This window comes from Sciurus vulgaris (assembly GCF_902686455.1).
Source record: "Sciurus vulgaris genome assembly, chromosome: 8".
NCBI classification, from domain to species: Eukaryota; Metazoa; Chordata; class Mammalia; order Rodentia; family Sciuridae; genus Sciurus; species Sciurus vulgaris.
The window spans coordinates 76,798,207-76,814,558 of record NC_136468.1 but is presented as its reverse complement, the minus strand read 5'-3'; the positions used below and the strand labels follow the sequence as shown (position 1 = coordinate 76,814,558).

Genomic DNA, 16,352 nt, shown 5'->3' with positions numbered 1-16,352 from the left:
CATGACAGGCACTAGAGATCTTAGGCAACAGAGTTAGGTTTCCTGAGATCATTCGTAGTATCATTCTGCCCAAGATGAAAATCAGGTATAAAGAATTTACATATGAAAGTGACAGTTTTAGGACAGATTCATCCAAAGCTACCATACTAAAATGTCATATGCTTAATCAGTTTAGAGTTTATGATCTAATTATACATGCTTAGCTTTGCAAATTCGACATTAACCTGTAAGTAATAAAGGACCATTAAAGGAGGTTAGATGTGGTGAACTTAAATACAGAGGGACTTTTATGATGCAGATAATTTAACAAAGGGAGCTTGTTACAAATGAATGAGGCAAAATGTGATAAGGTCTGAGGTAATGCAGTGGCCAGAGAGTTGGAGACAAAGGATATTTTGCTTTTAGAATATCATGTGAAATTCATACTAATTGTCACTTTTTTCAATAAATTTTAAAGAAAAATGATTATATTCCAAAAGTTTCCTTAGCTCACTTCTAAAAAGTTTTTCAGTTTGTGCCTAAAATATCCCTAGATATGTGTCCTTGGTAATTAACCAAAAAAATTAATATTTTATCAAGCAAGGAAAGGCAGAATTTTATATTTGAATACTAGCAACAATAGAGAAAACTGAAGGACAAAATGACATTGTCTATGTTTCTCAGTGGTGTTTTGGTTGAACCAGAATATACAAGGAAAGTTTAAGGTAGGGAGTTTTTGGAAGAAAATAAAACAATATACAGCCAAAACATGTGTTTTTCTATTGTTGACATCTATGTCCGTGTGTAAATTGAATACAGCTGTGTTTTTATATAGTGAAATTATTGCAAGCATTGCTTGTTTCTCAGAGCAGACATCAAATATCATTTGGTAAAAAGGTCCCCAGCGTGCATCAATTGTGATTTTCCTCAGGCAGTTGTGTACTCTATCTTGAAGTTGGATAACAGCATTAAAGTAGATTATTTTCTAGGGATTAAAGGTTTGAAAGATATTAGTTCCTTGCCAGTAATCATCAATTTCCAGGAAGTGCCTGAGACTGAAGTTATTGTTTTTTAATGAATAGAAGAAAATTGTATAATTGGTAAAGCACCCACATTCTTAATTCAATAAAAAGTCTGAATATGTATTATGTCAGGGCTTCTTCAGGAAAGGAGTTAATAGATGGGAAATCATTTTTTTGGAGTGAGTTTCTGCTTTCTTAAATAGGGCACAGAACCTTGCAAAGATAAATTTATTAATTTGTAATGATCAATATTCTAGGAAATATCTGTTTCTGTTGAAAAAGCCCCAGGTAAGGCAGATTGAGAAAATCATTCAGTTGCATTTTTCCTTAATCATTATTGCATCCCAAAGGTGAAGGAAAGAATGGTCTTTTATTTTATTCCTTCTTAATTCTTTCTCCTCTTCATTTGCACTTACATTTGTGTTGGAAATTTTTTTTCTAAAAGGCAAAAACGTATCTTGTTTCCTGACAAAGATAAGATAACATGGCCTACAAAATTGACTTTTTCTGTTTTGGCTTTTGGAATATTTGCCCTGTTCTAAAAAATAGTAATAATGTAGATTCTTCCCACCACTTTTTTTTTTTTTTTTTATTCTCTGACCCTAATTTTCCAGAAATCCACAACAATAAAGTACTAAGCTAGAAGATAACCCAGGTGGAATATTTGTGCTCCACTCCCAAAGACCATATTTCTTTCTTTAGAGGGAGATGAGAACTAATATGAAACTGACCATATAATGTAAGAATGGTAAATAAAGGGGTAAACACACAAACAAACATCATTCAGCATATGCTAAAACATAACAATAGCAGAAATAGTAATATTTTTATTTGCTTCCTATATGTGTCAAACATTGCCCTAAATAACTTGGTCTGGTTACACTATTGCATAATAAACCACCAGTGCTTAGTGGTATAAAACAACCATTTTCTCGCACTCCTGGATTGGTGAGTCAGAAACTTAGAATGGGTGTAGTAAGGTGGCTTGTTCCTGTTTCATATTGTCTGGTGCCTCAGCTGAGTAGACTCTAATCTTGGAGAATGGGGTAGTTGACAGTTTGGGCTAGAATCATCTGAAGACATCCTTGTTGTAGTTCTCTTTTGCATATTTGGGGATTAATGCTGGCTGTTGCCTGGGGCATTAACTAGCCTGTTGCCTGGTACTCACACAAGGCTTCCCCAAGCAGGAGAAAGTTGGGTCAGGATAAACCTCTAAGGGGTTTTAGCTAGTCTGCACATGACTAGCTTGGGCTTTCTTAGGATATGTTGGTTAGTTTCCAAGAACTAGTATACAAGAAAAAGGTTAAAGTGACATTTTTATAATGTAGACATGGAAATAGTATAACATCACTTCTGTCCACTGTTTTAGTTAAGGAAGTTACCTTACTACAAGTGCAAGGGCATAGAATCATCTTTTAAAGACATTTAACACGGTTCTATGAAACCATGTGAAAAGAACAATTTTACTGCCATTGTTCTTGGAAAATAGAACCTGCCCAACCACTTCACATTTAGAATTTTATGTTTGAAAAGATCTTATTCCTATCCCCATTTTCACCTAATCTGCCAGTTTTTATTGTAAAAGTGTTCTTAAATTAATATGTGAAAAGAAGGAACTGGAATTCACTTAAAGTAATTTTTTAAACTGAAAAAATAAAATAATAATACAAATTCAAAATCCTGACTTTAAAATGCTCAGAATACAAAGCTGGTAATATCTCTTTTTGTATCACCAAAGATTTCCTTTGAATTTTTTATTTTAGATTTTTCTGATATGTTAGCAGTGTCCCAAAATAACACAATTATGAATCTTATATTAAGCCACACACATAATCTTTTGAAAAGTTTGTAGATTTGTACACTTCCCCCGAGAATACATATTATATATATATATATATATTTATATACGAATATATGTCCAAATGCTACAAATACATCTTAAATACTTATTTATAAAAGCACAAGAAAATAACCCTTATTGAGAATCTTTTGTTGTATGTTATGTGCATGTTATTTGGTTAAATGCTAATACCTCTATGAGGTGGGTGGTTGTTATCCACTTTTCATGAGAAAAGAAATTGAGACTGAGTTAGGTTAAGTGATTCACTTCACACAGGGTAAAAAAATGGCTCAGAATGTGGAAGGGGAATTCAGGTTCATCTGATTCAAATTGGAAAAATATAATTATTTGTCCTTTAGATATCATTATAAAAAAAAAAAAAGAAAAGAAAAAAAGACTCAATTGCACCTTCTTCTCTGCACCTCTCACAATCACACCTTTCACAGAGTTTGTATTTTATGTCTTCATTCCTAAACTCAGTTGCAGTAACATGAAAACCTATAAGGTCTAACCTGCTCAGAATAAAAAAAAAAAAAAAAAAAAAAAAGAAAAAAATGGCTATTGCGGAGGTCACCAGTGACTACCATGTTGCCATTGGATCCTTCATTCATCATCCTGATGTATTACTCAGCAACTTTAGAAAAGTGCCTTGTACCTTCTCCTTGAAGGATTTTTTTTTTCCCCTTTTTTCTTGTCTTCTAGGACACCACATTGTTCTAGTTGTTTGTTGGAGGTGAAGTGAGGGAAGTGAGGGAGGTGTGTTTTCCACAGCTGACCTCTGAATGTGGGAACCCCCTTAGAGGTTTATCCTGGACCGTCTTTCTCCTACTACACTCTTGCCCCAGATATGTTGGATAGTTTATCCTTACCACTTCAGATGCCTCATTTGCCCTTTCTCATCTTGCTCTTTGCCTCATGAGGCTGTTTTACAGTGGTGAGATTTATGGTAGAGGCCTTTACCCTCGGCTCATGTTGAGTTTGGTTAATGTGAGACACTGGAGGAGATGGGAGATTTGGAGAAAGATAATTACCCCAGCTGCCCAACTAGTTCGCTCTAAGACAGATGAGTATTTTTCATAAGGGAATGGCTCTTATCTCAACTTATTTTATGCTGCTGGAGCAGAATCTCTAAAATTTGTTCATTTGTTTTCTTTCAATTCTAGTGTCTGAGAAATCCAAGATCAAGGTGCTAGCATCTGGCCACAGCCTTCTTGCTGTGTCATCCTAGAGCAGAAGGCAGAAGGGCAAAGAGGCAAAAGAGTTCAAAAAGTGCCTATTAAAAATGGCCTTAATCCTACCCATGAAGGCAGAACAGCCCAATCACTTCTTGAAAGCCCCAGATCTTAATACTGATACAATGATGATTACATTTTAACATGAAGCTAAATGGGGAAGGCATTCAGATCTTAGTAGTTTTTAATCAGAAAGCTCTCTACATAGCTACTCTAGGTCTGTTAGCTGAAACATCCTGTCTTTTCAGGATGTTGATAAGCCAACTTTCAGCTTTAGACTTGATAAGCTCCCAACTATTGTTAGTACCAGATATAACATTAGTCTCTATTAGCTTTCTTCATCCTTGACTATACTTCCTAGATAATCCTTTCATTTTAAGTGTATCAACTGTTTTGTGCTGGGAGTTTGATACCTGGAATCCTTTACTAGGAAACACTGAGACCAAATTAGGGATGTACATGCTCACCAATAAGTATTCCTCTTAAACATAAAAAGAAGGAAAAATAGAGCAGGATAGGGTAGAGAAACCCTTCAGGTTATGATGCACATCTGACACAGGTGAAAAGGGAGTGGGAGATGCAGGACCAGTCAGGAGCAGCCTGAGGCTACACACAGATCTGATATATTTTCAGTCAGTCTGATGGGGAGCTTTGGAACAAATATAGACTAGTTAGGAGTCCCTGTTGCACAGGAATGGCATAAACTATCATCTTTTGTCTCTGATTCCTGTCTGTAAAGTTTGACCTTGGCTTAAAAACGAAGTCAGTTTTTAAAGACAGCAAGGAAGAAAGGTTATCAGCTGATTGTAGTCTTTGCAGATGAATGGCAAATTCTCTTTAGCAGAACATAGTGTCACAACCTCATATTCATCATATAGGACAGACATACCTACCCCATTGGTTAAAATATTACCTGTACTGAATAATTTATAATAATATGCCTTAGCTCTAAACTGATCATCTACTAGTACTTTCAACTAAGATGCCTGATCTTCATCTCAAAGATCACAAGTGAAAAAAATAAAATATAAGTGTCATTCTCGATCCCCTCATCCTACTCACAACATAAGCTATTCATTATCAAGTTCAATTTCAAAAATATGTTGACTTTTTTTTTTTAAACCTTTGTCCTTACTGCCCATTCCCTAAAGTCATTAGCTCTTACCTTGTATTTTAAGCCTCCTAGTTGTTCTTCCCACTTCCGTTCTCATCCCCTTTCTTTTAATCAGAATGGACTTCTCAAAATATACATCAAAAAAATTAATTGTCTGCATAAAATACTTCAGTGCCTTCATAATCACTTATGGAAGGTTTTACTATCCTTAATATGACCTCTAGAGATTTTCACTGATCTAGTTCTTAACTATTTTTCCACCCTACTCTTGTGGCCTACTGCTTCTTATTCAACAGGGTCCAATCACAATTATCATCTTCAGACATGCTTTAGTCAGATTTTTCACTACTATGACCAAAAGACCTGATGTGAACAATAAGAGGAAGAAGATTTTATTTTGGCACTCAAGGTTTTAGTCCACAGAGGGCTGACTTCATAGCTCTGGACCAGGAAATCCTGGTGTACTCTTTTATACAATCAAGGTTGCCTATATTTTTCCCCATATAGCTTATCATAGTTTACAATTATTTAATTTGTATACTTGGTTGATTTAATATAGATCTTTCACCTTTGACAAGATCCAGGAGTTAAGTGACCTTATCTATTCAGCACTTAGTACATGCCCAGATTCTGATACAATGCCTAGCGTACCACTGGGTCTCATTTTAAATTATTTTCATGGTTAAATAAATAAATACCTATAAATCAAATTATAGAATTAATATTCTGTTTAATTTGATTTTACCTTTCATTCAGCAATTCTATGATTATGATTTGACCCAGTATTTTTCTCACCCCCAAGATTTTTTTCACTGCTACTTTACAATTTGAAGCTGATGACCCTGGAAATCTAGTCAATATTTCCAGACATCATAACATCTTAAATTTGTATACATGTGTTCTTCAGTGTGCCATAATGTTTACCAACATTTATTTGATGATTGAAATCATGACATACTGACCTGTGATACATTTGTAAATATTTATACTTAATGTGACTAACACTGCATCCAAGGGTTATAAGACTCATTTATCTAGATTTTGCATAATAGCTCCTTCTTTGGGTAAACGATTCCTTCCTTAACTATGGAGAATGTTTTAGCCCAGGTAAAATGGGCCAAAGAATCTTCTTCAACTCCTCTGACATAATTATTTCCTGCCACCAACTAGGCAACGTGCCATGTCTGTTGACTCGATGAGAAAGCCAGAATTAGACTGCTTTCCAAAAGCCAATAAAGTGGATCCCTCCTGGCACTCATTTTATGTGCCTAAAGAAAGCCTTCTGCAGGGAAACAGGAAATCTGTGAATGCACTATAGGGATTCTCAGTTGAATAGTGTTGCATTTTTTTCTACACATTTATGAAGAGGCAGAGACTATGAGAAAGTGCAGCCATCATTTTCATCACTTTCTGAGGCATGAAGAAAAGCCGTGCCTCTGGATTTGATATTATACCAGCAGCATGCCTCTTTTGACAAGCTTGGGATATATTGATTCCACTAGTTAAAAGATTTGACTGGATAACTACTCTCCATCTACACTTCAGCTCATTTAAGTATATGAAACTCAAATTTAAATCCTTAGATCTTTATAAGAATACTGTCTACTCACCAAGTTCTCAGCAGGTCATTCAACTGAAAGTCTCACACTCATTCACACCATCACTCCATCACTGTTTTATTTGTTTCAATATTATATTTTATAATCAATTATTTAACATATTATTTAATGATTTTTATCTCCTTAGGACAACATAAGTGATTTTTTGCCTTGGTGGGATTGATTACCATTACTATTATGATTTATTCTTGTTGGTAAGTCATCAGGCCTCTGGAGATCACTTTAGTTCATGACCATTCAAGAATAGCAAGTGGAATTTGAGAATTAGCCAGGTTAAAGAAAAGAGAGAGTTCAAGAAGCTAGTTAAGAAGTTATTTTAATAACACAAGACAAAGAAAGAAAATAAATGAATGTGTTTTCCAAAATGCAAGTGTAATCAGGTTTGTGATTTTTTTTTTTTTTTTTTCCTCTTTTGGTAGTCCTTTCATTCTTCCTTACTGCCTTCAGGATAATGTCCTGACTTCTTTACTAAGTATCCTTTTAAAACCTGGTCTCTTGCTGGTTTCTCTAACGAATATTTCTCTGCTCCAATCAAACTTTATTTACAAAAACGGGTAGTGTCCCAGATCTATTCTGCTGTTAGTTATATGCCTAGCCAGGTCTACCTTATTGTGCTCTACTATGCTTAGCACCTGGCTTCCCTTCTCAAGTTTATTTATTATTAATAATACAAGAAACTGTGAAATTTATAGCAAACATGTCAACATTTCTGGTAGGGAGCTGGAGGAAGACATAAAAAATGCTTAAAAGAACACTTCCAGCTTTTTTATTAATAATTTCTGTATGCCTCAACCAATATCTACTTACATCTTTATTGGCTACTTCTCCATGAACAAAACCTGGGTGTAGTCAATTTGGTGGATATACATTCACTTAATAAAATGAAGGTTCTGTTACCAAGGAAGCAAGGGGGAATGGCTATCAAATGAACTTCTAGCAGTCTCTGCCAGACCTACCAGATTCCAGTCACTTAATGTCAGTCACCTTACTTATAAAAATAGGAAACTGTCTTTCTTCAGTTGTTTTGTAAAACTTCAATGATCTAATATCTAATGATAAATGCTAGTAGGAGAGTGCCATACTGTATGCTCTCAATAACATCGACATTTTGTTGAAATTGATGTAATCTGCATCTTTTCTGTTTCAATCTTTGTCATATATACAGTGACTAGAATGCTGACTGGCACATACTGGGACACAACAAAGATTTTTTTGAATAAATAATTTAACTGCCATTATCATCAGTGAAGATTTGGAGATTATAAGCAACAATCTGATTTGAGCCCACTTAATGTTTGATTTTTTAAAATATTTATTTTAAAAAGTTAATTAAAATAATAATTGCACATATATATGGAGCACAACAGGATATCTTGGCATATAACTACATTTAATCCTTTTTTGGCACCAGGAATTAAATCCAGCTTCCATATCCCCAGTTCTTTTAAAAATATTTTATTTAGAAACAGGGTCTAGCAGAGTTGCTTGGGGTCTCACTAAGTTGCTGAGGCTGGTTTTGAACTCATGATTCTCCGGGCTCAACCTCCCAAACCCTTTGGATTGCAGTTGTACGCCACCACACCTGGCTACATTTAATCCTTTATTGAAGAATATCACTAGCTTCTGGAAAGGACAAGACAGCTGGTGATCCAGGTTCTGACAGGCACAGATATCCAATTATTTCCGTAATGAATTAGTTACAACTGCTTTTACCCTGTCCTTGAACCACTCTCCACTCCACATTTAAAGCCCCAAGAGACTGTAATGTGCCAAATGTGACTGAATCATCTGTCGCTCTTTGGATAAGGGAAGACAGAACAAGTCATTTTATACTCAAACTGCATGCAACTGGAGAGAAGCAGAGAGTTAGGATGAAATCAGTGTGAAGAATGGAATCCACAGGAAGAAACTGGGCGGATGACTCAAGAAAAGTCCATCGCATGTCCCCATTTTTTTCAGTTTACTTTGCAATTTGTCCTCTGTTACCATGCTAAGATCATTCTTCTTTGTTCATTAAGTAACAAACTACCACCTTACAAAGCCAAGTGCAGGAACCCTGAACAAATAAGACCAAAGAGAACAGGTTTAAATTTCTTCTTCTTTATGTATTTATTCTTGTTCAATACAGGTTAACAAGGATGGGACACTGGGATCCTGGGGTTGATATTGGAGAACAATGAAGAGATGTTAAGCCAAGGAAGGCCCTAAAACCAAATGAGCCCTGTCTGAATAAATACTCTGATTTTAGCTAATATCACTATATAAATAAACCTTTCACTGATGCAATTTCAGAAACTAAGCAATTCCTTCCAAATACTTCATTTTCTCAAAAGATTACAGTGCCAGTTGGGTTGATTGCTAAACAATTGATTATAGTCTCTGATAAAAAGTTGAAACCAGATGGATTTTCACTTTGTTTATCTTTACAGATTTGTCAGTGAATCTAAGTCCATGACAACCTAGGTATTTATTTTAAAACATGATTCACACTAGAATCATCTACTATCATTAAGCAAGCCTTTCAAACATTTGGAATGCTTTAATTTGGCAAATGTATTCAGATTTACAACTAAAGTTATTGTCTTCCTTTGATGGAATAAAAATTATAGAAATCTCAAAATTTACTTGCACGATGTCAAATATTATGCTATAGCTGAGCTCTATTCCAAAAAATTACTGGAAATCTAGTAAATTAGCAGTTCTATACTTGAGAGATGATAATGCTTATTTTGACTCCCTTACATTTTTAGTTTTAATTTCATTCATGTATATGATTTGGTATTAGGAAATATGTATAAAATTCCATTAAAGAATAAAAATAAAGGTTATCATTCAAAATAACTTTGAAATATGACTTCAAAATTGACAATCCTTAATATTTTATAACTTAATTTTTTTCCTTTGTGCAATATGCTAATCTTTTGATCTATATGTTTTTCTTTTCTCAGTGTTTTAACACATTATTGAAACTGCAAACATCTACCACAGTTTCATGTGGACAGATTGTATGTTTTGAAAGCTTCAGATATTTTATCATGAAACATGCCATGTGGAATCTTTGAAGCATAGAGTTCTGCCCAACACCTGAATAAAGAATCCCTCTCCTGGTATGAAAGAGAACTCATCTCCACCATGACAAATCAGGAAAAATGGGCCCACCTCAGCCCCTCAGAATTTTCCCAACTTCAGAAATATGCTGAGTGTAAGTATTCACATGGATAATGTGACTTTATTTGGCATTTTTGTAAAACAAAGTATCATTCATTTACAAGGATAGATCTTAGATACTGTTTATCAGAAGTATGTATAGATGCAGGTGTGTCTTATGTTCACAAGTACATTGACTGAAGACTACCTTTTTGGCATGAGAAAAAGGAAAAGATAAATATCAAATCTTGAAGAAAAGAAACAGGCTCTGAGAGGCAAAACTAAGCTTGAAAAACACTCCACCTGTAGCAGAAGTAAAGCAAAGACAAATTGGCAGAGTGGAGACTGGTGATGCTGTACCAGAAAAGTAGAGGATCCACAGAAACAGGAAGACAGCAATGAGGAGGAAAAAGCAGTATTGGACTGGGGTCCATATGGCCTGACACACTTTTTCTTTCTGTAAACCTATCATTTCAAAAAGGCCTGGCTGTAGGGAGTCATAGATACATTACAGCTATTACAGTGAGATATTGCAAAGAAGGAGCACATGTCAGGAACTTAAGCCAACATGGAACTGTTTGTATTGATAAAAATGATAAAAACGATAATTCAGTGCATAGTGTGGCATTTTATAAAATAAGTTTTTAAAATTAATGGCAGTAGGATTTTATTTACAAGAAGTTTGTTTTTAATCATATATTTTCAGGAACATATCTTTTTCATAAAGCAAATTTAGGCTATGAATATGAAGAGCAGTTGGGTCAAGGTACTCAAAAGAGAAAAGGAAATAAATAATAAATAGGAAGCAGCAAAAGAATGGAAGGACAATAAGTAGAAAAAATGTAAGGCATAGAGAATGTGATATGAATGTTGAGAGTGGAGGGAGTAACATGGTGATTGACAGAATAAAGAAATAGAAGAAAGAAAAGTACCAGTAGCACACAATAGTAAAAGAGGCAAAAATCGAAGCATTTGGTGCTATTTATGCAAAGAGATGGTGTGGCACACAGGAGATGAGCATTAGGAATGAGTTGAATAATATGAAGGAGAAGTAGAGGAGAAGGTTAAATGCAGAGGAGGAATTTAGAATACAAAGAAATAGATGAGATGAAAGTGGTGAATACTAGTCCATTTACATGGTACATACTATGATCTAGGAACAATCCTCCATATTCTGACAAGCTCATTAAAAAGGTGTGCCAGAACCTTTTTAATGAGAGGACTGAGTTACCTGAGTGGCATTAAGAATGTTTCTGGATATTTGCAAGAAGTTCCAAACACATAATTATAAGCCCACTTTCTTAGTTAATAATCGTAAGAGTGTAACTAGTACCATGTTGGGGGGGTTCAAAAATTTTGACACCAAACTATGGTCCTCAAAACATTAGGAAGCATAATTCATTTGTTTATCATATAAGGAAAAATTAGCATACAATAGCAAAATTCTTGTTTCTTGTCTGTGTTCTTATACTCAATACTTCCTACATTGATAAAAAAATTATCTACCTATGATTTCTAATTATCATATGCCCTTTGCTACTGTTTTATATTCAATCATTAAGTAAATATATCTGAACGTCTTCTTTAGGGAGAGCATTCTTCCTAGTGCTGCAGGAGATGCAAATATGAACAGATATGTACCCTCCCCTCAGGAATTTACAGTTTACTGAAGGCCAGAAACTAATGCACAAATAATTCTCCATCTAGGTAGGGCATTTTAAATGCCACAAGCAAAATCTAAGGTTTGTGGGGCTTTGAATTTCACTCAGAGATGGGAAATGATAGGAAAGTCTTCATGGAAAAAGTAAAATTTGAAAAGTATCTTGAAAAATAGGTTTAAGATGAAGGACAAAAAAATTGATAGGGAAAAAAGAAAAGTTGATCATATTTTTGAGAAAGGGTAGTAAGTCTCATTTAGTATCAGCACAAATTGAGGTAAATTGAGTTAACCTTATAAAAATAAAACAAATGCATAATGCTAAACTAGATTCAGGCAGTGAAGTATCATTGAAGGATTATAAATGATAGAGTGACATGAATAATACTATACTTCAGGAAGTTTAATTATGCGACTGAGAAAACATTTTGTGGTTGTGTTTGTCAATTTTTTGTTACTATAAGGAATACCTGAGATGATAAATTTGTAAGGAGAAATGGTTTATTTTGGGTCACAACTTAGCAGGTTTCAATGTATAGTGGATTGTCCCGATTGCTTTTGGTTCTGTTAATGAGGCAGCAGGTCATGGTGAGGAGTACATGGCAGAGCAGTTATTCACTTGATGGCGGAGAAGTTAAAAAGAAAATGATGAAGGGATTGCGGGATTTCATTATCACTTCAAAGGCATACCCTCAGTTATCAGAAAAGCTCACACTAATTCCCATCTCTTAAAATTTCTACCAACTCCCACGATTGCCCACCTTATTACTAAGCTTTATGCACAAGAAGTGATAAAATATGAGAAATGATAGAAATGATGGAGGAAGATAGAGAGAGAGAAAGAGAGAGAGACAGAGAGAAAGGGAGAGGGAGGGAGGTACAGATTTAACTTGGAGGATCGGGGACTATGGTGATATAATCCTTCCAGTACAAAGAAGAAGAATATTATGGCATTTGCAGATAAATGGATGAAATTGGAGAATATCATGCTAAATAAAATAACCAATCCCAAAAAACCAAAAGCCCAATGTTTTCCCTGATAAGTGGATGATGATATATAATGGGGGTGGTGGGGTGGGGGGTGAGAGAAGAATGGAGGAACTTTAGATTACGTAGAGGGAAATGAGAGAGAGGGGTGTATGAAAAATGGTGGAATAAGACAGACATTATTACCCTATGTACATGTATGATTACATGAATAGTATGAATCTACATCATGCACAACCATAGAAATGAAATGATGTACCCCATTTGTATACAATGAATCAAACTGTAGTCTGTAAAAAATAAAAATCCAAAAAAAAAGAAACATTGAGTTGGATTATAATTATGTTGAACTTGACTTCATTATTAAAATATGTTCACTATTGTTTGGGTACTTGCAAGGAAAATGCCCAAGGAATCATTAATATAAAATAGACATACTATTGCTATGATAGCTAAAATATCATTTATAGTTACTCTGTATCAGATACCGAAATTCCACTTGAATTGGTAAGCAGAGAGACATTTCTTAGCAAGTATTAAAAATAAGAAGCTAACTGTATCTTATTATTTAAGGAATATGAGGACATATTTTGGCTTACAATGTGGTTACATCCCAGTGAACCCATTATTAGTTGAAAACATGGCAACTTGAAAACATACTCAATACCCCAGACCTATTGAACATTATATTTTAGTAACACATTATGCAGTAGAATACATCACTTGTTTATCTTTGTGATCACATGGCTGTTTGGAGCTGTAGCTCACTGACACTGCCCAGCATTGCCAAAGAGTATTGTACCACCTACTGTTAACCATGGATAAGATCAAAATTCAGATTCTGAGGCAGGGCTTTTACTGGGTTTGTGTCACTCTTACACTATCAATGTAAAGTAAAAAAAAAAAAATATTTAAGTCAAATCATTGTAAGCAGAGGACCATCTTTATGTTAGAATACCTGAATTAATAATCAATTTGTGGGAATGCTCAAAACAACTTGAAAAATATTATCATAAATGTAAAAATTACAATGCACTGAGACTAAGTTTAGTAAGTATTCAGTGAACTGGGAATGCAAAATGACACAGGGAAAAGCACATTATTAGAATGAATTTCATGAGAAGGTGTGTTACCTACACATTAACTGAGAATTAAAAAAATAAAATAAAATAGCTGTGGTTCCAGGATCATTGCAATTACTGCCCTTTTTCAAATAGTCAAGATGACAGGAGAGGTGCTGGATTTTTTCCTCCAAGAAGTTTCCTGTATAATTCAAAAGCAATGAATATGACAATTATAATGTATTCTTGTATAATAAATTGCCATTGCCAAAAAATAACTGAAAACATACTTATCATCTGAAGATCATAAATGTAGTGGACTTTTCATGTTATTTACTGCATATCATTAGCTATACAGGAGTACTTAAAGATCAGATTTTTCTGGAAAAATGAAATTCCTCTATACTCTATTAGAAAAGTGGTATATTAGATTCTCTTTCTTGATGTTGTTTTTTTAACAAGAAATTTTTATATGCTTAAATGTTTAATTAAAAATATCTTACTGATTTAAAGCTAAATTTGAAACATGCTAAGTTTATACATGCTGTGTATTAAATAAGTTTGTTTTTTTTTTTTAATTTTGGTTGGAGGGGGGCTATGGCACTCATGGGCAAGATAAATGAGATCATAGAAAAACCAAAAATTTAATAGTGAACCTAGAGGATACCATAAAGGTCATTTCCACAAGTTACTTATCTGATTTAGGGTTCTCACTGCTGTCACTGCAATATATCCCATTCTTCTGACTTCTAGGCTGTTCTTACAATTAGTGGGAGATAAATAGAGCAATGCTGACCCAGCAACCCTTGGTAGGCAGCTAGCACATCAGACAGCTATGTTGAAATCCTGGTCCCACTCTACCTCAGTTTTTGGCAAGTGCCTTACCATTTTCTGTACCTGTTTTAAGTATTAAATTGTGTGAACTTTATATGTAAAGTAAAGGGGGCAGTACCTGGAAAATTCTTAGTGATACAGAGGGCAAATGAGTGTGTTCTCTTGACTGTTTGAACATATTGTTGGTCAAGCAGAAAAGTGCCCCATTTTGGAGCATGAAGAACTGGTATCTTTTTTTTTTCTGCTACAAGACTAGATTCTGTTCACAAGGTAAAGCTTCTGGTGCTGTTGGCAGCCTTAGTTCTGTGTTGTCCCCACAAAGGCTGCAGGCAGCTAATGCAGAGCCTGCTGTGGCTGCCTGCAGCATGCTGTGACCATGCTCCGTTTGGGATTTCAGGCTGAGTCACTCCATGCGAAGTGTTTCCATTGATATGTGGGAGGGGAGTATAATTCTCTTCTCTACGTTTTCTATAAAGTCATCCAAATTGCTGTTATGAGATAGAAAGTTCTCACTCCCGCTGAGTTGAGAATTGAGCTGATCTCGTTATTGGTCTGTCAGTGCTTCCTGCTGTGGTTTCATGGCACAGCAAAGGGTTAAGAAACTCAGTCTTTCATAGATAACAATACCTTCTATGTAAAACCTACATGATATGTTCAAGTGACTCATTATCTGCCCACATATTGTCACTTTGGATTAGCTCTTTGTTTGCCATATATAAAGCATGCTGTATGGCATACAAATTATTTTTGAGAAATACTGCTATTAGGGTGGGAACATTTCTAAACTTTTACAAATTGCATACCATTTATAGCACCCAGGGTCTTGTGCATGCTAGGCAAGCACTCAACCACTGAGCTACATCCCAAAACCTTCTTTAAATTTTATTGAGATGGTCTCATATGGTGAATTAAGGACCAATATGCCTAAATGCTTAGATGTCAAATTTATTGCCATAGAGAGGCATTCAGCAAGACTTGGTGGAAAGAACATCAGCTTCGAAGGCAAACTAATATTTAATGGTATTGAATCCCAGTCCTTTCTTCTAGGTATTGTATGGGATGACCTTGAAAATGTTACATAAACTACCCAGGCCTCAACTTTGTCACCTAGACAAAGTTGAATTGTACCCCAAAATGTTCTTTTATATAAGATTTAATGAGACAATCATCATCATCTTTATAAATCAAGATTCTTAGTGCCCTACCATAAACAACATGTAAGTATTACCTCACTTAATCATCACAATAATCCTGGGAGGGAGGTAAAGCATTCTCTCTGAGGATTGAATGTTTCTGGCAGATTATCTGGCACAGATTCCTGACATTGTAAGTGATAACAAAAGTCAAAGCAGTAATAATTTATTTGTGTATCTTATGAAGATTGGTATGTCAATAAATTGGTTATTAGTCATGTTTTCAAAATAGGGAAAGCTAGAACCAAGATTAAGATCCTAATGTCTCCATTAGCCAAAGTCATCTTCTAGAGGGTTTTTGCATATAATACAATGCAAAGAAGCACAGTTGCTAACTAGGACCTTGGTCCAAATGTGTATTTGTGATCTTTCCTTCTGGTGTATTGAACTGGGCCCTATATGAATGTCAATGACATTCTACCTGACATATGGACAGGCCTTACCATTCTCCATTCTGCCCACACTCATTCCTTCTACCCCTGAAGTTTCCCTCATTCTTCCTTAACTAAACATATGAGAGGGGAAAGAGAGATGAAAATAAAATTATTAAGGCATTGTAATAAAGGCATAGCTAAGCACTTTTTTAATTTTAAGAACCTTACTCCTCTCCTTAAGAAAGTCTTCCATCCAGCAGTAGAATGTCTTTCAGATTTGTTTTTTGCTTGAT

At 34.9% G+C, this 16,352-nt stretch overlaps 1 protein-coding gene across 13 annotated transcripts in view; it reads left to right on the top strand.

Annotated features, from left to right (window-relative positions):
* Nucleotides 1-16,352, top strand: part of DGKB (diacylglycerol kinase beta) — a 639,605-nt gene that overhangs the window by 49,770 nt on the left and 573,483 nt on the right. For 11 of the 13 annotated variants that reach the window (XM_079151895.1, XM_079151896.1, XM_079151890.1 and 8 more), the window contains exon 2: nt 9,755-10,008. The exons of the other annotated variants lie outside the window; for them this stretch is intronic. In XM_079151895.1, coding sequence (XP_079008021.1) covers nt 9,939-10,008 — 70 coding nt within the window. In that variant the 5' untranslated portion in view covers nt 9,755-9,938. The remainder of the gene's footprint in view (nt 1-9,754; nt 10,009-16,352) is intronic. 13 annotated transcript variants of the gene reach the window in all.